Source organism: Schistocerca nitens, chromosome 6 (genome assembly GCF_023898315.1).
Source record: "Schistocerca nitens isolate TAMUIC-IGC-003100 chromosome 6, iqSchNite1.1, whole genome shotgun sequence".
Classification (NCBI taxonomy): Eukaryota; Metazoa; Arthropoda; class Insecta; order Orthoptera; family Acrididae; genus Schistocerca; species Schistocerca nitens.
In genome coordinates this window covers 413,675,977-413,699,012 of record NC_064619.1, presented here as the reverse complement: position 1 = coordinate 413,699,012, position 23,036 = coordinate 413,675,977, and the positions used below count along the sequence as shown (strand labels likewise).

The following is a 23,036-nucleotide window of genomic DNA, read 5'->3' as shown; positions in this document are numbered from 1 at the left end:
ATCTGTGTCCTCGGTGGCTCAGATGGATAGAGCGTCTGCCATGTAAGCAGGAGTTACCGGGTTCGAGTCCCGGTCGGGGCACACATTTTCAGCTGTCCACATCGAGGTATATCAAAAACACCTGTCGGCAGCTGAGGTTGTCAGTTAGTCATCATTTTTTCCAAGGAAAAGCTGCACTGTCATCAACAGTAACTGTTCTTTCGAGAACAAGTTACTGTCTTCGTATACATTCTTTTAGTGGTCGTTACAAACTCTGGGCGGTAAAAAGACGTTATGGACTGAGAAACTGTTTACCAAATATATACATATAGAACTACTCGGGAAAATGACAAGAAAGTATGTCAGATACAGTCTCTGCCGACAACGTTACAATCACTAAGTTTTGCAACCTGAAACCGGTAGTAGTAGAGAAATTCTACCGCCACGAATGGAGTCTCTTTGCAGTCATCTTCGAAATCGCTTTACCATAAAAAAAGCTCTAAAGAACTAATAGGCTGGAAAAGCAATCATTCGTAAATCCAGTAACAAATCAGGTTTTCGAGAGAGAGAACTGAGTAAACTGCAAAGTAATAAAGAAAAAATTAGTAATGTCAAGTACAAACAACTGAAGACGAATTTATAGAGAAAAAAGTTAATAACAAAAATACTAAGTTGTAACCCACGTCTGCAACACACGAAGTAGTATCAAATATCGTCGTCTAGAGAACACAGAGATATAATTATTCAACTTGTCGGTTGTCATTTGGTTGCTCTTCGGTGGTTCGCAGCAGAACAGTGTGTGCCTGGCCAGCTTTCAACAGAAGCAGATAATCTTCCTCACTGTGGTCTCGTCAATCAAACTAAAGCGCAAATACTGCGAGGATGCACATTCTCAGTTCTACCATACAACTTTGAAACAACATCAAGTAGAAAGGAACTGGAGCTGAACTACATCGATAAATGAAAGTATTTATATATGAAGATGGTATCTGTTCTTTCGGACATGACCATCTTCTTCTTATGTTCGAAAGAACAGATACCGTCGGTGACCATGTAGCTCGTTAGAATGAAATTACAATGAAATGAATATCCCTAGCTGTATACAGGCGTTGATGTAAGTCAATGGAGACAGGTGAAAATGTGTGCCCCTACCGGGACTCGAACCCGGCTTACATGGCAAACGCTCTATCCATCTGAGCCACCGAGGACACAGAGGATAGTGCGACTCCAGTGACCCCCACATTCCCAACTTATTGATCTGCACTATATTCATAGTGCCCCTGCCCATTATACTTATTATTCGCGTCTTTTTGCCGATTCCCGTAAGAGTTCGGGCACTGTTTGTGCATCCGCACAGAAGAAGAAGATGGTCAAATGGCCGGTGAGCCTTAACTATATAAATATATGAAGATGGTGTCTGTTCTTTCGGATATGACCACCTTCTTCTTCTGTGCGGATGCACAAACAGTGCCAGAACTCTTACGGGAATTGGCAAAAAGCCGCGAGTAATGAGTATAATGGGCAGGGACACTATGAATATAGTGCAGATCAATAAGTTGGGAATGTGGGGGTCACTGGAGTCGCACTATCCTCTGTGTCCTCGGTGGCTCAGATGGATAGAGCGTCTGCCAAGTAAGCAGGAGATCCAGGGTTCTAGTCCCGGTCGGGGCACACATTTTCACCTGTCCCCGTTGATACATATCAACCCCGTCAGCAGCTGAAGGTATTAATATATATTTCTAATTTCGTTCTAGACGGCTGCAGGTCATCCATATAAATACTTTAATGGATGCAGGTGATCAGACAGGATGCTTAGGAACGTGTCACCTGTCAATCGTATCTAGACATATCAAGGGACCCATATCGTTCCAACTGCACACGCCCCACACAATTACAAAACCTCCACCAGCTTGAACGGTCCCCTGATGACATCCAGGGTCCATGGATTCATGAGGTTCACTCCATACCCATACACGTCCACCAGTTCGATACAATTTGAAACGAGACTCGTTCGACCAGGCAATGTTTCCAGTCATCAACACTCCAGTGTCGTGTTGAGCCACCCAAGCGAGGCGTAAAGCTTTGTGTCGTGCAGTCATCAAGGGTACACGAGTGGGCTTTCGGCTCCGGAAGCCCATTTCGATGCTGTTTCGTTGAGTGTTTCGCACGCTGACACTTGTTGATGGCCCAGCGTTGAAACATGCAGCAATTCGCGGAAGGGTTGCACTTCCATCACGTTGAACGATTCTCTTCAGTCGTCGTTGGTCCTATTCTTGCAGGATCTTTTTCCGGCTGCAGCGACGTCGGAGATTTGATGTTTTACCGGATTCTTGATATTCATGGTACACTCGAGAAATAGTCGTACAGGAAAATCTCCACTTCATTTCTACCTCGAAGATGCTGTGTCCGATAGCTCGTGCGCCGACTGTAACACCACGTTCGAACTCTCTTAAATCTTGTAGCAGCAGTAGCCGATCTAACAACTGCGCCAGACACTTCTTGTCTTATATAGGCGTTGCTGACAGCAGCACCGTATTCTGCTTGTTTATATATCTTAGTATTTGAATACGCATCCCTGTACCAGTGTCTTTGGCGCTTCAGTGTAGATCTACAGTACGCTGGGTTGCTGCAAGAGTGGAATCTTAGCAAGACGCGGTACCCTGGCTGTGCGCTGAGCTGGCAGGGGTAATTGGCGTCTTCCTGCAGCGGGGACTGGACTGTGGAGAACACAGCAGACCCCGCGACAAGTGTATTTTCCAGGTCGCCGCCCAAGCGCATCCACGGGAAGGGCCAGCCAGTCTCGCCAACCAGGCACCGTGACCACGCACTCTATCTGCAGGGCGGTGCCGAGATTCATGGTATCAGAGGCTCTTGAACAGCTGGCCACTTACGCTGCTACCTGGCCTTGAAAGGTTTTATAATGCTACACTCGCTACGTGAAGCGTACCCGGGGAAAATTTTATCACATGAAAAAAAAAAAAAATCAGGATATGAACATCAAACTTTGTCATGGTGTTAGCTCCCTACGTAATCATGCTGCAATGAGGCACAGTTTCCCCAACGATGATTGACTTGGCGAAGATCTTGCTAGGTGAAGCCTACATTTGGTTTCCACCTCGCAAATCGCCTCGCCGTCAATCTGGAAATGCCTGCCACGGAATGGTTTCTTTATCCGCGGAAAGAGGAAGAAGTCACTGTGTGCCGTGTCAGCAGAATGTGGGGTTGAGGCAAAATTCGGCAGCCCATAGCCGCAGCTTCTGTGGCTGTCTCCTGCGCAAAATGAACTGCCGTATTATCGTTGATCAAAAACGCGCCATTGGATAGCTTCCGGTCTCGCTTCGTGCTGACAGCCCGAGCAACCTCGTCAGGATATTTCGGTCAGTATAATTCTTTGAAAGTTTGCCCCTTAAGAGCACACTATGGCAGTCTCAAGAAATACTCAAGATTTGCTCGGTGATGGATGGGTTTTCGCCTGTTTTGTCAGGTTTGCTCCTTTGTCCGGGGGCCAAAATACTGCATGCAACACTCGCCCATAGAGACTGGACAGGCAAAGACGTGACATAGGTGCAATATTTCCGCTGTTCTCTCGATTTGACGGGATTGTTGAATGGGTTTAAGCAGTCGCATATCGATTCACATGACCATGTCATTTTCTGCCGATGACGGTTCAGATATGCTACGTTACGAGGTCTCAGCACAATTTCCTAGATGGTAAACTATACTTGGAAATTTAGCACATGGTGGACAATATTGGTGCGATGTATGGACCACCATGTACCGTACTGTGACTTCTGAAGTAGTTAAAATGTTCGCTGATGCTTTCTGAAGACACTAGACAGCCTTTAGTATCGGTTACGCCCCTGAGAGGCGGCAAGGTGTAGACACTCTGCTGCGTGCATATGTCTTGTGTATTGTCTATAATCCGGTCATCTGTTTCGTTTGAAAGTGGGTAGACCCAAAAAATTAAAGTTCCTGGTTCGCTTCTAAAATTGTTACCATTTTTTTGTTAAAATCATTAACAGTATACTGACGTAGGTAGTATGGTGAACACACGGTTCGTAGACCTTGCTACTCCGGTGAAACCACGCCGTCCCAGGACCGGCGAATACTAAAGGGCGTCTACCGTCGCCAGAAAGTGTCAGTGAACTTTTTCTCTCTAATAACAAGTGTTCCCCTTGACGTGATCCGTCACCCCTAGACGTTTAATGCAAAGACTTTGAAAGGTCCTGTCCACGTAGGTAGACGTAGGCAGCTGAAGTTCATTCCGTCTGTGCTTGCAAAACAGGTAGTTGGAGATGTTTGACAGCACTTAGAAATGGTCATTTTAAGCGATCATAGATGTTAACTCTGAAAGATGGACTTTTTTTCCATTCTCAGTGCATATGATGTCATGCCACTAATCATTTTATGTCTTCAGTTAAACTGGACTTCGTTATATTCTACATACTGACAATTTTCTGTACACTTGGTTTAAGTATTCAGACTCTATTGACCTGCCTTTCTTGTAACTAGGAGAGCCCTCCTATTCTGTCTCTCCTGCGTTTGGCCAGCTCCACGCATTAAGCCACAGTACATCATAATCACTAACCACATTTGCAGATTGGTATTCCGTGAGTGTTTTTTTTTTAAAAACATATTTATGTACTGCAACCAGTCACAGTATTTAAGATTATTAATCATATGACATTAATTTATTAGCGATGCATTTCGAACCAATAGCGCTCATCGCCAGCCATCAGGTTTCTTAACTTGCCAGGGTCTTCATTAGGTGCAGAACGTATGCCTAATGACGGACGCTAGGGCTCAAAACGGGTCGCTGACAAATTCATAAAATTAATTATGTTAAAAATTGTGATTGGCTGCAGTGCATAAGTAATTAATAGCGCCCCTTGTGCAAAACAGGTCTGTTTTAAATGCACAAACTAACAGTCATGAGCGTTAGTAACCTTTGAGATTGGACGTGGTGACTTGATGTAAGTCAAGAATGCCTTGAAGTCGACAAAGACGCTGTAGTGTCGGCAGACTTGCCAACACTACGCACACTAATTGAAAGAGGCGGGCACGATGCACGCGCTAACTCACGAAGGATGGAGTGAGGTCTGAAACAGGATACGTTATGAATGTTATAAAGAAAAGTACGTAGCTCCTTGAATACTTAACTTTTAATACATCCTTGTATACATCGTTCTTGATGAGACATCTGGAGATTGTGGCGATACAAGTGAGACTCTTTAGAAACAAGCTATCTAAGGCTAATGGCGCCTTGCTAGGTCGTAGACATGGACTTAGCTGAAGGCTATTCTAACTGTCTCTCGGCAAATGAGAGAAAGGCTTCGTCAGTGTAGTCGCTAGCAAAGTCGTCGTACAACTGGGGCGAGTGCTAGTCAGTCTCTCGAGACCTGCCTTGTGGTGGCGCTCGGTCTGCGATCACTGCCAGTGGCGACACGCGGGTCCGACATGTACTAATGGACCGCGGCCGATTTAAGCTACCACCTAGCAAGTGTGGTGTCTGGCGGTGACACCACAGACGCCATTATAAACACTTTACTTAGTTTGAACGAGATCGTGTAACATAGCTGCGAGAAACTGGATGTACCGTCTGTGATATTGCGGAAAGACATAGAAAGAATGTGATTGCCGGCAGCGATGATCACAAGAATGCACGGTCGCAAGAAGACCGGGCTCCCGACGGCCACGTGGCACTACCGAATGGGAATACTATCGTCTTCGGCATATGGCTCTGGCGCATCGTAATGCACCTGCAGCAGCAATGTGAGCAGCAGTTGGCTCCACAGTCCCTCAACGAACTGTTACTTAACGGACAGCTCCAAGCCAGACGACCTATAGCGTGCAGTCCCCTGACTCCAAACCACCACCATTTGCGGCTTCAATGGTGTCAAGCGAAGGATAATTGGTCAGGGTGGAGGTCTGCCGTGTTTTCTGATGAAAGCTGGTTCTGCCTCGGTGCCAGCGATGGCCGTGTGTTGGTTAAAGGAGGTCAGTTGAGGGACCAACCAACCTGTCAGCATGCTAGACGCATAGGGCCTACACCTGGTGTTATGGTCTGGAATGTGATTTCGCACGGCAGCAGTAGCCCTCTCGTGGTTATCCCATGCACCCTGACTGCAAATTTGTGCCTCAGTCTGTTGATTCGACCTGTTGTGCTGTTATTCGTGAACAGCATTCGAGGAGGTGCTTTCCAGCAGAATAACGCTCGCCTACATACCATTGTTGTGAACCAACGTGCTCTACAGAGTGTCGACATGCTGGCTTGGCCTCGTCGATCACGAGATCTGTCCCCAGTCGAGTACATTTGGGACATCATCGGACGACACCTCCAGCGTCATCCACAACCAGACTTAACCATCTCTGTATCGACCGACCAAATGCAACAGGCGTGCAACCCCAGCCACACAAACTGACATCTAGCACATGTACAACACAGTGCATGCATGCAGCCAACATTCTGGCGGTTGCACAGATTATTAATATACAAGCATTTCGCATTTGCAATGACTTATCTCGCATGTATATTCACCTGTGATTTTGCCATGTTTATCACTTATATGTGTTACCTAGACAAATGTGTTCCCGAAATTTTAATACTCTACATTAATTATCTTTTGGTGTTGCGATTTTTTCCTTCAGTGTAAATTAATGTCATAAAATTAGTATCTTAAACAGTGTGATTGGCTGGGGTGCATACGTATATTTGTTAGACTGTACACATCTCAATTTACGACAGCGAGATTTCCTTCACTGCGGCAACAAACAGCAGTCTCAGTCCATGAACGACCGTTCTTACCGACTCACAAACGTTGCATTCCGAGATTTTTGCGTTACTTCGTTAACTTCTTACATATATCAGCACAGAGCTAAACAGTTAAGCAGTAGTAGATTCATTCTGAGTTCTAGCGTTCATTTTACAAGGATCTCTGAACACGCCGACAAAGTGTTTCCATACAAGAAATAAGAAATGCGGACTGTCAGTAATGTGGTCGCTGAACATAGACCGCAAGGGATTTCCCCGCAAAGCGATATTCTTTGGTCCTATTGCCGCTCTATTGGCAGTTGGCTTCACTGATTCGAACCGCTTCATGCTTCCTGGTTGTGATTTTCTTTTTTTCTGTTTGAGGAAGTAGACCGAGGAGAAAGGTTTCTCTGCTCAGGTGATAAACAGTTCCGCACAAACAGAGCATCATTCTACCTTCTATTCAAGATTTTTACCCCAGAGAGACGCTTCCCACGTTGAAGATGGGTAATGTGGCCACACCTCGCAATAGTACAGGGTGTATCAAAAAGAATCATGGGATTTTGCATGTCTATATTTCTGAAATTAATAAACATATACAATGAATTTTGTCTTTTGATGAACGTGAAACTCAAAGTTTTTTTTTTTTTTTCATACCTTTTCATAGGTGTTGAATATGCCTCCCTTGAGATGCACGCCGTATGTCAATGCGGTATTCAAACTGCTCCTACACTTCAGCGAGCATGTCTTGAGTTACAGCTTGCACAGTTGCTGTTAAGTGATGTCTCAGTTCATTCATTGTTGTTGGTAACGGAGGCACATAAACAGAGTCTTTCATAAACCTCCACAAGAAATAATCACAGTCAGGTCCGGTGACCTTGGAGGCCATTAACGTAAGGCTGAATCATTTGGTCCAGTGTGACTGATCCATCATTAAGTAAAATTTCCCGCACTTATAGATGCTAGTGTGGCAACCAGTTAGTAAATGAAGTCGTTCGAATCAGTCTCCAACTATAGGAAAATGAAGTTTTCAAGCGTATCCAGATATGTGCTTCCTTTAACAATGTTCTAGTCAAAGAAACATGGACCATAGTCATTATGGACCATATACTTTTTCCCGCGAAACTGCCCAAAACACATTAAATTTTGCAGAGTCGCTCTCATGTTGTACAACTTTATGTGGTTCTTCCGTACCCCATATTCTCACATTATGGCGGTTCACCTTTCCATTTAAATGGACTTTTTCCTCGTCACTAAACACTAAGGGTGGAAGAAAACTGTCATCCTCCATCTTGCCAAGAACGAAATTACAGAACTCCACACGTTGTTGTTTGTCACCTTCACGAAGAGCTTGCAGTAGCTGAATCTTGTATGGTTTCATATGTAAACGTCGACACAACACACGCCAGACGGACATCGGGGGCATGTTGAGCTGTCAAGCTGCACGGCAAACGGATTTCTGCGGACTACTTGTGGAACTATGGCGGATGCGTTCGACGTCTGTGTCAGACACTTGGGGACGGCCCGGCGATTTGCCTTAACACAGACAACCTGTTTCTCTGAATTTTCGTGCCACCATCTAACGCTCTGTGCTGAAGGAGGATCCACATCATACCTATTACTGACCCGCACTGCGCAAAACGTAGAGCAAAAAACGCTTTCTGTTGTCCTGTCATCATTTTTGCTAGAACTGAAGTGGGCGCACACTGTTGCTACCTAGCGGGAACCATGTAAAACTCTTTCCAAGAGTACGTCGTTCACGCACATATCTCAAATGACATTATAGTTATGATTTTTTTTTAATCGGATAATTCTTTTTGATACGGTGGTTATGAATGTCGTCTAGCATCAGATGTACACCACTGCGAAGGGGTACATGAAGTAAATGCTGTATAAGATGATACGAATGAAGGATCAAATATAAATTGTACATTCTGCTTAACAGAAACCTGTTATTATGGCGAGGTTCTTAGGCTGGTGGTTTTCCATTACTTTTCTCTGGCCAATGTAACGATATCAGGCAGATTTTTGCGATTTTTCGAGAAGAGTGTGTGTTGTCACTGATTGTTATGGAACGAAAGAAGGGGAGAGGGTGAATTCCATTTTCAGAACTCGGCTAAATCCTCTCGAACAGCATTAAGAGAACTTCCAAACCTTATATCCTTAATCGACAAATTCATCCTCAACTGTGTCACGTGCCTTCCATCCATGAAACGCTGCGACGATGTTTGGGATTTATCACATGGCATTTGCACACAGTCTGAGGGTGGAGAATTTTACGCCACCACGTCTCGTTACCCTGCCGGCCAATCAATCGCTGGTAGTGATAATTTCTTCCAAAACAAGAATTCAAATACATAAGAAAAAAATACTGTGCATGATTGTAAAAGTGGAAGGAATAGAACGGAAACTGTGCCAGTGAACTTCATGCATTTTTCAAATAGTGCAGAACGAAATGCCAAACATTAGAGACGTATTACTGGCGACAGTGGAATGGGAGATTGAAGTTTGAAATCTTTTACATATACAGTTACACATACTCCTCAAGCCACCGTGTAGTGCATGACAGAGGGTACCTTGTACCTCTGCTAGTTAACCCCTTTCCTGTTCCACTCGCAAGTGGAGAAAGGGAGAAAACGACTGGCTATATGCTTCCTTACGATGCCTGATTTCTTTTATCTTGTCTTTGCGGTCCTTACGTGGAATGTAAATTGGTGGCAGGGGTATCGTTCGGCAGTCTGTTGCGAAAGTCGGTTCTCCAATGTTTATCAACAGTATTTCACCTCCAGGGACTCGCATTTGAGTTCACGGAGCATTCCGTAATAATCGCTTGCGGATCGAACATATCAGTTGCAGATCTAGAAACACGCCTCTGAATTGTTTCGACTTCATCCTTTAATCCGGCAGGGGGGGATCCTAAACATTCGAGCAATGCTCAACAAAGGGGCGCACAAGTGTTCCGCACGCGATTGCTTTATAGATGGGCTACAGCTTCCTAGAATTTTCCGAAGAAACCCATTTTAAATGCTCGTCCCATTTAATATCGCTTTTGCAACGATACGCTTACATATTTGATCGTTTTGGCTGTGCAGCACACTGCTACCAGTGTCGTATTGGAACATTATGGGACTGTTTTTCCTCCACCAACTTACACGTTCCCAAATTCAGAGCAAGCTGTCATTCGTCACACAAAACAGAAATTATGTCCAAGTCATTCTGCGTCCTCTTACACGCACTTACAGCCGACACTCCCCGTACACTACAGCGCCATTAGCAAAAAGCCACTAAGAAGGTCTTTACGTTTCAAGTCTGATTTCCTCTTTCTGCTATCCCATAGTTTGACTCCATGGGAAACGGGAAGACGTGCTCCTAGGTCTCTAAACTCGGAGAAAAAAAATCACTTACCCTATCTGAAAGACATTACAAAAAAGTAGATTATTAACCACCTACTTTCAATTTGTTATATTAATTTTAATAATTCAGTTCGAGTCACTACATGCAACTCCACTCTTAATTAAATATGTTGCATTAACTTTTATAATTCAATTTATAACACTACTATGTCCTATGTTTATGGACAAATAAGAAGAGCCGGCCGAAGTGGCCGTGCGGTTAAAGGCGCTGCAGTCTGGAACCGCAGGACCGCTCCGGTCGCAGGTTCGAATCCTGCCTCGGGCATGGATGTTTGTGATGTCCTTAGGTTAGTTAGGTTTAACTAGTTCTAAGTTCTAGGGGACTAATGACCTCAGCAGTTGAGTCCCATAGTGCTCAGAGCCATTTGAACCATTTGAAATAAGAAGAGAAAAGCAATTTTTCTCTTATAAATTCGTATTCTTCCCCCTGCCATGGGCTTTTACGGCGTTACAACGTTACGACCTAAAGCGCTTACTACTTCTGTTTCTTGTCTTTTGTAAATAATTTATAGTAGACCTCCATGAGCTAGACGCCTCTTTCTGCTAAATTATTTTCAACGTACAGTTTATTCTCTGACTGTTTTAATCGAAACGAACTGTTCGACTTAGTTGATGGTTTCTCGGATTTGATCGTTTCCTGCTTGAACTCGGTTCTGCTTCTTTATTCAGAGCATCAACGATTTTCATTTTTGAATCAGAATATAAATTAGGATAAAAAATACAAGACAGATGCCCTAACTGATTTTTCAATTTGTGTAAAACCACATGAGAAATATCATAATCGAAAAACCAATATTTATCGAGCTTCGAAAGTCTGCTGAAACCCAAATACAATGCTTTCGCTGCAGATGAGACGGAGAACTATTCTTCGACATACACGGTGACTACGAAGATTCAAATATAACAAAGTTCCTTTCTTTCTTTTGGTGATGATTCAAATTCATCACGAAGCAAAAGCATTTTCAAGTAATAAATGGCTTTCATCGTCCACCTTGTGTGATAGATAACCCCTGAATGACGTGCCATCCTCTTTTGTTACTGATGGCGGTGAAAATTTTGAGACAGTACTGGAACTTGACGTCACCAATCCGGCAAGTCGGTGAGAGAAAAAGTGGTAAGAAAGATCTGAACGATAGTAAGTTAAAAGACCGAATATGAGTAAAAGTAACTGCACTGGATGAGTCATGGACTTATCCTTTCTTTTATTGTTAAATATGTTTATGTTATAAATTCATAACTAAATGATTTACCGAACTGTTGGGTTTCATATTCGCTTCGCTCTCGCCTCTCCCCGCTGTCTTTGCTCTCACCCATTCGTTCATTAAAAACTGTTTATTTCTTCAATAGTAGTGAAATTTAATTCATTAGCGAACGCTGTGTCAAAAAGTCACGAGTATTTGTACAAAATCTATTTCATTTCGCATGTCAACGTCCGACTACCTTCCAGGATGTCTTTTTTATTTACGTCGTTTGTGATATCAAATGTGTGATGTAGACAAGCACTATGTCGGAATTCCTGATTTGTCCCAATAAATCATCACTTCCTGCACACGTACAGGGGCACTTTGACTCAAAGTTAACGTACACTCCCACACATTGTAGAATAAAACTTTGAACGTTTGTTTGAGAGATGCGATTTTGCGTCCAGTTATTTCGTCGGCCAATACCCAAACAAATAAATTTAATTCCATAAACGAACTAGGACGAAGACATTGTCCTTGCTCCGACTGCTGTCCTCTCTCGAAATTGAGACTATTAGGGGAGGTTCGGGTGATGTGAAGAGAAACGGCTCGGTTCACTCTGCGCTCCCTCTACTTGTTGTGGTGTCGCTGACCTCTCATGTCACCCTACCCGTGCAGTCTGCGACATGAGGGCGCGGTGAGATAAAGAGACCGGAATAAACTGCTTGTGGCCGGTCGAGGTGGCCGAGCGGTTCTAGGCGCTACAGTCTGGAACCGCGTGACCGCTACGGTCGCAGGTTCGAATCCTGCCTCGGGCATGGATGTGTGTGATGTCCTTAGGTTAGTTAGGTTTAAGTAGTTCTAAGTTCTAGGGGACTGATGACCTTAGAAGTTAAGTCCCATAGTGCTCAGAGCCATTTGAACCATTTAAACTGCTTGTATTGGGTAATGAATGGATTTATCATGCAGAAATAATGTTTTGCGAAATTCATGGTTTCATTTTTATGGATTTTCTGACTTTATCGAAGACCCAGGGACACCCCTTCCTCTTACCCTCTTAAGCACAAATATCGCACAGCTCATTTTTGCGTGAAATGGAACAAAACTGCAGGGTAGTTCAAGAAAAATTATAAAAATTTTTAAAATATGCCATATAAGAGCCAGTCTAACCCGACCAGGGGGCAATGTGTGTTAAAGTGCGGTTTCTGGGACAGGGAGGTGAACCGTCTACGGATCGCATCCGCCTGGCGGATTTACGACGAGGGTCGGTGTGCTGGGGAGCCTGAGTGTGGTTTTAGGCGGTTTCCCACATCCCACTAGGTGAATACTGGGCTGGTACCCAGGTCCTCCCTCAATTACACGATTCGCAAACATTTAGAAAACTTTCGCCCACTTTGATATGAATAGCAATGCACACAGATCGCTGAGGTACATGTATTCTTTCTGGGAGGGGGGGGATGGGGGGAGGTAATGGGGTGACAACAGGGCATCTAGCTACCCATTAACCATTAAACTATTGCTCACACTATCCGCCAGATCGTTTATGTATCTAGAGAACAAGAAAGGTTTCATCATGTTTCCCTGGGGCGCTCCTGACGATACCTTTATCTCCGATGAACACTAGTCATTCAGGACAACGTGCTGGTTTATATTACTTAAAACCAATGTGGGCGGATACAAAGTGTTCTGCGCGTCATCTGTTATGGACGGATATCGAGATAACTCGTCTTTTCTACACGCTGTCTGTAGATGCCATGTGCTGCGATACTAGTCGCGCGGAGTGGCCGAGCGGTCTTAAGCGCCATGTCACGGATAGCGCGGCCCCTCCCGCCGGAGGTTCGAGTCCTCCCTCGGACATGGGTGTGTGTGTTGTTCTTAGCAGAAGTTAGATTAAGTAGTGTGTAAGTCTAGGGACCGATGACCTCAGCAGTTTGGTCCCTTAGGAATTCACACACTTTTGAACATTTTGACTACTTCTTTTGTTTGGGTGGTTACAGCGTATTGCTTTCATGTACTGTTTGCTTATTTAATATTTTGATGTTTGAAATAGTTACAGCTTTCGTTTTAAGGTTCCTTCTCCTGCTGGAGATGGCCCTATTCAGAAACCAGAAGGAAATGAACGAATCTGAAACACTTCCGGAGGATTTTGAAGATGATTTTTCAGTTTCTCCTTGCGAGAATTAATATCCGGATGACTGTGTGAGTGGATGTTTTTATGGTTCTGAGGACGATCCCAGTGACTGTGACATCATTAGACCTATAATGGCAGTGGCTGTATTTTGAAGCGATTCCGAAAATAACAATGAAGGTTTCTGTTCTTCTCAAGGGTTGGTTTTGTCATAATGTGAAATAGTCTTCGAGACGTCGAACACTCTAAAAACGAACTACAAACTCGGCTGGTACCAGAGCCAGAGAAGAATATCACCGTGCGGGGTAGGCGCTCGGTCAATGGCGCCTTGCCACGGTTCGCCCGGCTCCCCCCCCCCCCTCCCCCTCGTCACGGAGGTTCGAGCCGTCCCTCGTGTGTGTGTGTGTGTGTGTGTGTGTGTGTGTGTGTGTGTGTGTTATCCTTATCGTAAGTTAGTTTGAGTTATATTGCGTAGCGTGTAAGCCTAGGGACCGATGACGTCAGCAGGTTAGTCGCATAGGAACTTACCACCACCGTATAGAGAAGAATATCATCTGTGGTCTGAATCATATGATTAGACTTAAGTGATTACAGTGAACCACAAATATCCTAAATCAGGACGGCTGCGGAGTATTTATGCCAGTTCATCCTTAACACGTATTTCAGAGTTGTGAGTCGTGACTACTGCAGCACATCGTTCAGCAGCAGGGAGACAAGAGTAAACGAATAAATCAGAAGCAGTGCGAGTTACTCACCTATACGGGACCGTCGGCTGGGCACACAGTCCGCGGCGGTGGTGTCGACGTCCGCGTCGATAGGGTCTACGCTGCGCAGCGGCGATAGGCTGAGCAGGCGCGGGGAGTCGCCGCTGCCCTTCCGGAACCACCGCATCGCCTCCTGCAACACAACCAGTCTCGTCTTATATAAGCCGATCTGGAGCACACACCAAAACTCATCATAATACTTGGTCCCGGTCACTAGAGTTCCGTGCTTTTATCTTGCCGGCCGGAGTGGCCGTGCGGTTCTAGGCGCTACAGTCTGCAGCCGCGTGACCGCTACGGTCGCAGGTTCGAATCCTGCCTCGGGCATGGATGTGTGTGATGTCCTTAGGTTAGTTAGGTTTAAGTAGTTCTAAGTTCTAGGGGACTGATGACCACAGCAGTTAAGTCCCATAGCGCTCAGAGCCATTTGAACTTTTTTTTTTTTTTTTTAAATCTTAGAAAACATGCGTGTGGTTAGTGGGTAATCTCCAACAGCCAGAGCTCTGATTAACGCCAGTTGTAAGGTTTGTAGCTCATTTTTGGTATTCAATCAAAGTGACGTGAGCTCTATTTTAATTCGATACGTCACACAGCATATCTGTACATTCGACATTTTTCAAGTAGACGTCTCCTATAATCAATGTGTTACGCCACAGAAGTTCTGAGTACAACCAATGTGACCTTTCGTTGCCAGTAGCATTGTCGTTGGTAGCAGCATTGTGTGAGAAGCTAGTGAGTCGGGTGTTGGTCACACTACTGAGTGGTCTGGAGACAGCTTGCAGAGTACAGACATAAAGATAGAGCGGATGCTGAATTTTGGAAATATGATTTGGTAAAGACTGAGCTGAGAACTGTGAAGATTTTCAGGTAATGTTGTTACACTGCTTACTTGCAGTGTGTCTGGGAAACAGAAACTTTTAGCGGGATTTTTATTTGTTGGTTCGGATTAGTTAGTTTCATTATTCAGACGTGAGAAAGCGAAGTTACCTGTTCGCGTAGGTAAATAGATTTACTACTCCTTTACCACGCTATTAACTCACCTAATTTTCTTAGAAAATATTGTAGTTTTTGTTAAAAAGATTATAACTGTTAAGAAATCAGAGTTTCAATATAGTTTTTGCTAATCTCTTTTGACCATTTACTGAATGCAATATCCTCCACCGTCTCCTCACAAATATTTATATTTTCAGTTTCTCGTCGCCGCATTGCACTTTGCGGAACACAGTGGCTAAGGCCAAAGCTTTTGCTAATCTCTTTTGACCATTTACTGAATGCAATATCCTCCACCGTCTCCTCACAAATATTTATATTTTCAGTTTCTCGTCGCCGCATTGCACTTTGCGGAACACAGTGGCTAAGGCCAAAGCTTAGTCTGCCTAGAATATTTGCATGTCCTTGCACTGCTCTGCGCAAGGCTTTCTTTCCCTTAGCTAGTTTGCTGCTGCGCTGCATTTTAATGTTCATCACTTCCGAGCAGTACCGAGTTGCCGTTGCCACAGGTAAACCATGAAAATCTGGGCGAGTTTAACATGAGTCAGAACACAGTAAGAGCATTCAAAATTAAGTACTGCATTTCAGAATTAATATCAGTCGTACTTCTGCCGAAGATCAGTTCAAATTTTATTTTTATGCGGACAATCTCATTCTCACAGTGCAGTGTTAAATCGCGTCTGCATTATTTAAGTTTGGAATTGTATTTAGTCAGTATTGGTACGTAAATTTAAAAGTATTTTGGATAGTTATTCTTTCAAAAGTTGTTTTGCAGTTTTATGTAGATTTTTTATTGGTACTTTTGTGTTTGGAACTGTAAGACACTTCTATGGCTTCGTCCATTTTAGCACTGTTCACTGCATTGCGCAATACAGAATTTCATGGAATAGCCTATACAATCAACAGATTAACGGTTTCTAATTATTTCAGTAAAAGTTAATCAAATTAAAGATACACAGTCTCAGATAGTTTGGCGACTCATTCTATGAGATAGCATTTCATAATTACATCAGTTGCGTTGTTCAAAATCACGATACAATCATACACGAAAGTTTTACGAATAGGAAACCAGTTCAATTCAGCTCAGTTTACAGTTCACAGCATTCAAATTCTTTAATTTTATAAACAAATTACACAGTTTCGCCGACGTCTCAAGGCCTTCCAGATTTAGGTTTTCCGTGATTTCCCTAAATCGCATGTGGTGAATGCCTCGATGGAACTTTTGAAAGGCCAAAGTCGGTATCTTTCTCATCCTTCCAGAATCCTAGCTTACGTATCGTTTCTAATAACCTCGTTTTCGACGGGACGCTAAATCCTAATCTTCGTTACCTTTGCTTGGATAAAATAGACAGCCGCAATCAAGCAAATCCAGGTTTATACACACACATACACACACACACACACACACACACACACACACACACACACACACTTCATTCCTATGTACGTTCCTAGTTGTCGAAATGTATGAGGCACATATATCTAAATTAGCACGAGTACACGTCCAGATTTTTCTTCACGCAAGGGTATCTGATGATGCATGAATACAGCTGAGTCAAAAATATAAATATTTGTGATCAGCAAGAAAAGCTGGATTTTACACCCGTTCCACCAGTGTGGAAGAAACAAGGAGTCTTCGTCCCGGCTTTTCGTTTGGATGACGTGGCAGCTACAGATAATGAAAGACAAATTCGGCTTCGAAATAATGCGTTCATTTTATCTGATGTAGCAAGACTGCTGTGTTGGCTTTTCACGAGAAGTTATTGATCAACATCTCTTTTATATACACTGTCTGACAACAACAGTGAAGCACCCTGAACAGTAGTTGACAGGGTATATTGCGTTATTTTAGTGATTACTATATGGTGAAAATTTAGAAAGAAGTAGGCAGTATGAGTCTGCCTATCAGCATGTCGTTGAGCCCTTTCTGGCGTGGATGCATGCACGAATTCTTTTGGAAAGAGTGTCATAAAGACGCTTCCTAGATGCTGGAACCGGGGGAGAGAGGACGCCCGAGGTGGTTCCACAGATGAAATCAAAATTAAAACGCCTGTAGCCGTCCCTTTTGTAGATCTCTGGTTTCCACGACGTTATCACTTCGTTCATCAACTGACATCGGTTGGCTCTTGTTATGACTGCACACGAGATAGGATTCCTCCCAAATTACGTTGGTCAAGGGGCCTGAAGATGGTGTAATGGAACAGCAAAACTGGTTCCGTAAATAAAGTAAATGCAAAAGCCACTACTGCAAGTGTTTTAATTTTCGTTTCGTACTGAACAGCTGAAGGCCCTGTAACCACGTACTGCAACGATCTATTGCACAGAGGTTCCATATTTGTTCTATCGGGGACATATCCCGCAGATCTTGCCGCTAACAGGAGTAACTCAGCCTACGAAGACACTTCACAGACACATACGCCGTGCGTGGACGAGTAGTGTCCTGTTGAAAAGTGGCACCATGATACTGCAGCATGACAGACAATACAGGTGGACGCACAGTGTCCGTGATGTAGCGTTGTTCCGCCAGAGATTCCTCAGTCACTACCACCCCTGATCTGAAGTCATGCCCTATGACTCACAACACCACAACGCCAGCAATAACATTGCCGTGCCTCTCCAAAACACTGGAAGAATGGGATCCTCCGCAGGTTGCCGCCATGCTCGCCGGCGATGGTCAGCCGGGGCAATAAAGAACCGTGATTCATAACTGAACACCATTCATCAGCATGCCCTGCTTCCCAGTCAAGCACGACTCCAAAAGCAGCGGTTTGTGATGAGGTGTTGACGGCAGCCTAGACACGGCACGATAATTCCCTAGTCCAGCAGTCCTATCTCTGACCAATTGGTGGCAAGCGCAGATGTGAAGAGGTAACGATGTGCCTGATGCACAATACTATGATCCTTCTTTGTGGTGATCAGACATAATCGACCGGAGCGTTGATTAGAGTATGCCAGCCCTCACCTTCTCAGTCATTACAGCATCGGGCCATTGTCACATCCGAATGTCCCACAAATCTGATCACAGCACTATTCGACCAGTTGGCCACCCACAATGAAGCCACTTTCAGACTGTCAACTGGTGTTAGCGCTGTCTCGCACAAGTATGTGGCATCTCCGTGTACTTCGTAGTGTTCACTGAACACCTGACATTTTTCACCCCCCTTATGTACACTAAAACGCCTGGTAACAACACTAAACACGAACAACACAAGTGCACTCTGGTGGCGTTCTACGTGTTAATAAGAATTACAACTCGTAACTGTTTACATACTCGCCGATGGAGAGTACGTGTACAAAGTAACATTGTCACCTGACCATGGTTTCTGGGTGCTTCACTTTTTTTTTGTGGGGCAGGTGGTGTAAATTGTACATCTTCACAGTGTCAGTAACGTACGTCCTGTTCATTTACCAGTTTGATACCACGTATACTTGACGTACGCTAGTTTGTTGATAATTTCTGTCAGTTTAGCCGGCCGGGGTGGCCGAGCGGTTCTATGCGGTTCAGCCTGAACCGCGCGACCGCTGCGGTCGCAGGTTCGAATCTTGCCTCGGGCATGGATGTGTGTGATGTCCTTAGGTTAGTTAGGTTTAAGTAGTTCTAAGTTCTAGGGGACTGATGACCTCAAATGTTAAGTCCCATAGCGCTCAGAGCCATTTGAACCATTTTTTGTCAGTTTAAGGTTCAAATGGACCAGTTTTTAACACTGGACTGACGATGAAGCCTAACGTTGAATCGTCATAGAAGTCACCAAAGACACCGAATAAGCGCAAGAGGGCTAGGATACTGGAGAGAATCTGCCGTCGCCTTCTTGAGGCTATCATTTCGTCTTCCGTCTCAAGCGATCTGGGAAAACCTACTTCACGATCATCCTCCCCAATAAGGTCACTTTGCTGAATAGTAAGACATAACCGTGCGTGTTCTTAAGATGGAGCAAATCGAAGCCCAAGATCAAGATTAAAACTAATCAGAAATCTTGTTCCAGACAACTTTAGACAGCAACTCTTAAAGTCATTCGTATTGACATACAGGCAATGCTTGTTGCTGGAGGTATTTAACATAAATATGCAAAAGTTTCGACAAGATGATCTCACTAATGTTTTGAGAGACCAAGAAAATCACCAACATTAACAGGTATAAAAATTTCATCACAGATGTGTCGCTATCATGTTTTGCTCATTCTCACAAGCGAATGCCTCATTCATGATTTGTTGTTATAAACAAGTTACCAAAGGCAAAAATCTCACAAATAATTAGGAATGGTGTTCGTTCCTAGCCAAAACACCCTTTTTTATGGTGCATGTGCAAACTGCCAGTCACATCGGAACGTTTTCACGATTTATCAGTTGAAATTACTTATCAGACGACCTATAGTTAATGACCCATCAGCGTCCATTTTGCTAGTCGCAAACTAATAATTACTTTGCACTGCATTACATTTCGTCCCGTAATATAGTTTCGGAGAGTTCCCTATGTCTGTCCAAGAGTGACTAAATGTGCGATAGTGTATTGTTCAAGTACCCAGAAAATTACTTACAGCATTGTTTTAAAATAGACTAGAATTCTCGACGGCGTGCCGGAGACGACTGGTCCGATGGACATGGTAGTGCGGAGAGCTTCCTACCAGGACATATTCCGAGGAACGGCGCTACGCTATTTCTGACCGCGAGGCAGCGGACGTGGTGCCCCGCAAAACATGGGCTGCTCTTCCTCCGCTTTGAAGAAGTGCAGAACTCCCCGGGGCGGGCGTCTCCTGTATAACTTCCTCGTGAACCCAGTCAACTGCCTTTTTTCCCGGTACGTCACAGGATAGAAGCTGCGCGCCAGCATCCTGATTCATCTACTCAACAGATCAGACCATCTGTGCCACGACCACAAGCTGTTTGTTCCGAAGTGAGGGCAATTCGCTACTGAACAAAATGTTTCATTTCTTATTTGCGATAAAACAAAACAATTTGCGTCTACTAGCAGGATAATTACCTTCTTCATCTCTTTGTACGTTCCAGTCCGGAGCAAATGTGGAGTGTTCCACATATACTATGTGATCAAAAGTATCTGGACACCTGGCTGAAAATGACAAAAGTTCGTGGCGCCCTCCATCGGTAATGCTGGAATTCAAATTGGTGTTGGACCACCCTTAGCCTTGATGACAGCTTCCACTCTCGCAGGCATACGTTCAATCAGGTGCTGGAAGGTTTCTTGGGGAATGGCTGCCCATTCTTCACGGAGTGCTGCACTGAGGAGAGGTATCGATGTCAGTCGGTGAGTTCTGGCACGAAGTCGACGTTCCAAAACATCACAAAGGTGTTCTATAGGATTCAGCTCAGGACTCAGTGCACGCCAATCCATTACAGGGATGTTATTGTCGTGTAACTACTTCACCACAGGCCGTGCATTATGAACAGGTGCTCGATTGTGTTGAAAGATGCAATCGCCATCCCCAGCAAAAAGGTGCTGTGATAGTGCCACGCAAAACCTCAAGGGGTACAAAACACCCTCCACGAAAAACACGACCATACCATAAGACCATCGCCTCCGAAGTTTACTGTTGGCACTACACACGCTGGCAGATGACATTCACAGGGCATTCGCCATATTCACACCCTGCCGTCGGATCGCCACATTGTGTACCGTGATTCGTCACTCCACACACATTTTTCCACCGTTCAATCGGCCAATTTTTACGCTCCTTACACCAAGCGAGGCGTCGTTTGGCATTTACCGACGTGATGCGTGGCTTATGAGCAGCCGATCGACCATGAAATCCAAGTTTTCTCACCTCCGCCTAACTGTCATATTACTTGCAGTGGATCCTGATGCAGTTTGGAATTCCTGTGTGATGGTCTGGATAGATGTCTGCCTATTACACATTATGACCCTCAACTGTCGGTGGTCTCTGTCAGTCAATAGACGAGGTCGTCCTGTACGCTTTTGTGCTGTACGTGTCCCTTCATGTTTCCACTTCACTATCATATGGGAAAGAGTGGACCTAGGGATATTTAGGAGTGTGGAAATCTCGCGTACAGACGTGTAACACAAGTGACACCCAATCACCTGACCACGTTCGAAATCCGTGAGTTCCGCATAGCGCCCCATTCTGCTCTCTCACGATGTCTACTGACTACTGAGGTCGCTGTTGTGGAGTAAATGGAAGTAGGTGGCAGGACAATGCACATAATGACAAAAACGTATGTTTTTGGGCGTGTACGGATACTTTTTATCACATAGTGAAAGTAGCGTTTCACTAATTGAACTATCAGTTCTTAGTACAAAATGTTGCAGACATCGTTTCCTACATTTCTGGAGTGGAACTAAAGCTATTTATGCCGGTACCATTAGCAGTTCTCAATTAGACAAATTCGTTGAGTTTTGTTTCATTTTATTGCGTAGCGCACGGTGATCATTTCGCGCCGAGCTGCGGAGGTTGACTTACATCGCTATGAAATTCTGTTCTAGTGGCAGGAATCTTTTGTTTCCCTTGCGGAAAACAATCTCGTAAATTAAGGAAAAAAACAAAGGAACACCATTTAGCGAGGACTTCGTCTTCTTCGTCTGGAAAGAAATACAACTACGTTTAACACGAGTCGGAAAATCTTTCGGCTAGAAGCATTTGTGTTATTTTATCAATACGTATATTTGCAAAAGACTTCTGTTTCAGTGTAATGTATTATCAATATTTTGCGTTACAGTTATTATATGCTTCAAACAGATTAATAACTGATTGTACAGAAGTGCAGTATTGTGAAAACAACCTACATATTCAGTTCTGACATCTGACAACATGCTGCATGGGCTCCCCTGAGAGGGTCATATGAATCAATACGTTCTCTTTCTCTATTGGTCTTCTTTCCACTTCACGTCTGGCTCACAGTCTTTAGAGCAAAGCTATTTCTAGTGGAACATTGCTTGAATTCTTCGTCTTTGTTAGCAGAACATGATAACAAATTATATACATATATTCTCGGTGTTCTTTAACAACTTTTACTTATACAAAATCTAATAATAGATTCCGTGTAATGTCTTTATAGCATTTATATTACATCACTACACATTCTCTTGTCACATCTTAACGAAGAGTTGCAAAACTTGGAGATGCATTAGAACTGTGATGTGGTTGGCATCGCTGCAGAAGCACGTTAACATAGCTTCGTTGTGTCACTCTTCCAAATAATTTAGTCAACCCACACACATCGCACACATCGAGCAACTGTTAATCAGTAAATTTGTCCATATTACCGCTTATCACCGGGTCACTTAGAAGCAAAATACTCAGAAAAAACCGTTGGATGTTCTTCGAAATTATGTCGGTGGAGTTGTACACCTTGTATATGTGATAACATGTCATATACTTGCACAAAAAGTGACGTGACCTAATAAGAATGACTCCCCTATAAATCTAGAAGTCCCTTACACGCTATCGAGTTCCTTGTCTCAACCGACTACTCGTTGCAAGTGGGTCTAATGCACCGTTGCCTGTCACGCGTGAACAAAAGCTGCGTGTACTGCGAGAACTCTGCTATGCAGTTTGGCACCTGAACGGCGTGAGTGAGGTTATGAAGGATTATCCATATTGCGAAAAAAATGGAAATACTAATAGAATATAGGAACAAGCAATAACGACAGAGTTCATTAATGAGCGAAGCAATATTCATTGTGGATGTTATTGAAGGTCATAGCCTAAATTGTCCACACTCCTAAGAATTGAAAGATTAGTAAACGACTGGTTCAAATATTTCAAAACTTCTACTTTGATCTGCCCAAAAAATATACAGGATGGTCCATTGATAGTGACCGGGCCAAATATCTCACGAAATAAGCATCAAACGAAAAAACTA

General features: G+C 43.9%; 1 protein-coding gene across 2 annotated transcripts in view; it reads right to left on the bottom strand.

The window, feature by feature from the left end:
- Positions 1-23,036, bottom strand: part of LOC126263038 (E3 ubiquitin-protein ligase LNX-like) — a 632,063-nt gene that overhangs the window by 70,370 nt on the left and 538,657 nt on the right. For both annotated transcript variants that reach the window (XM_049960008.1, XM_049960007.1), the window contains exon 2: positions 14,208-14,349. In XM_049960008.1, coding sequence (XP_049815965.1) covers positions 14,208-14,343 — 136 coding nt within the window. In that variant the 5' untranslated portion in view covers positions 14,344-14,349. The remainder of the gene's footprint in view (positions 1-14,207; positions 14,350-23,036) is intronic.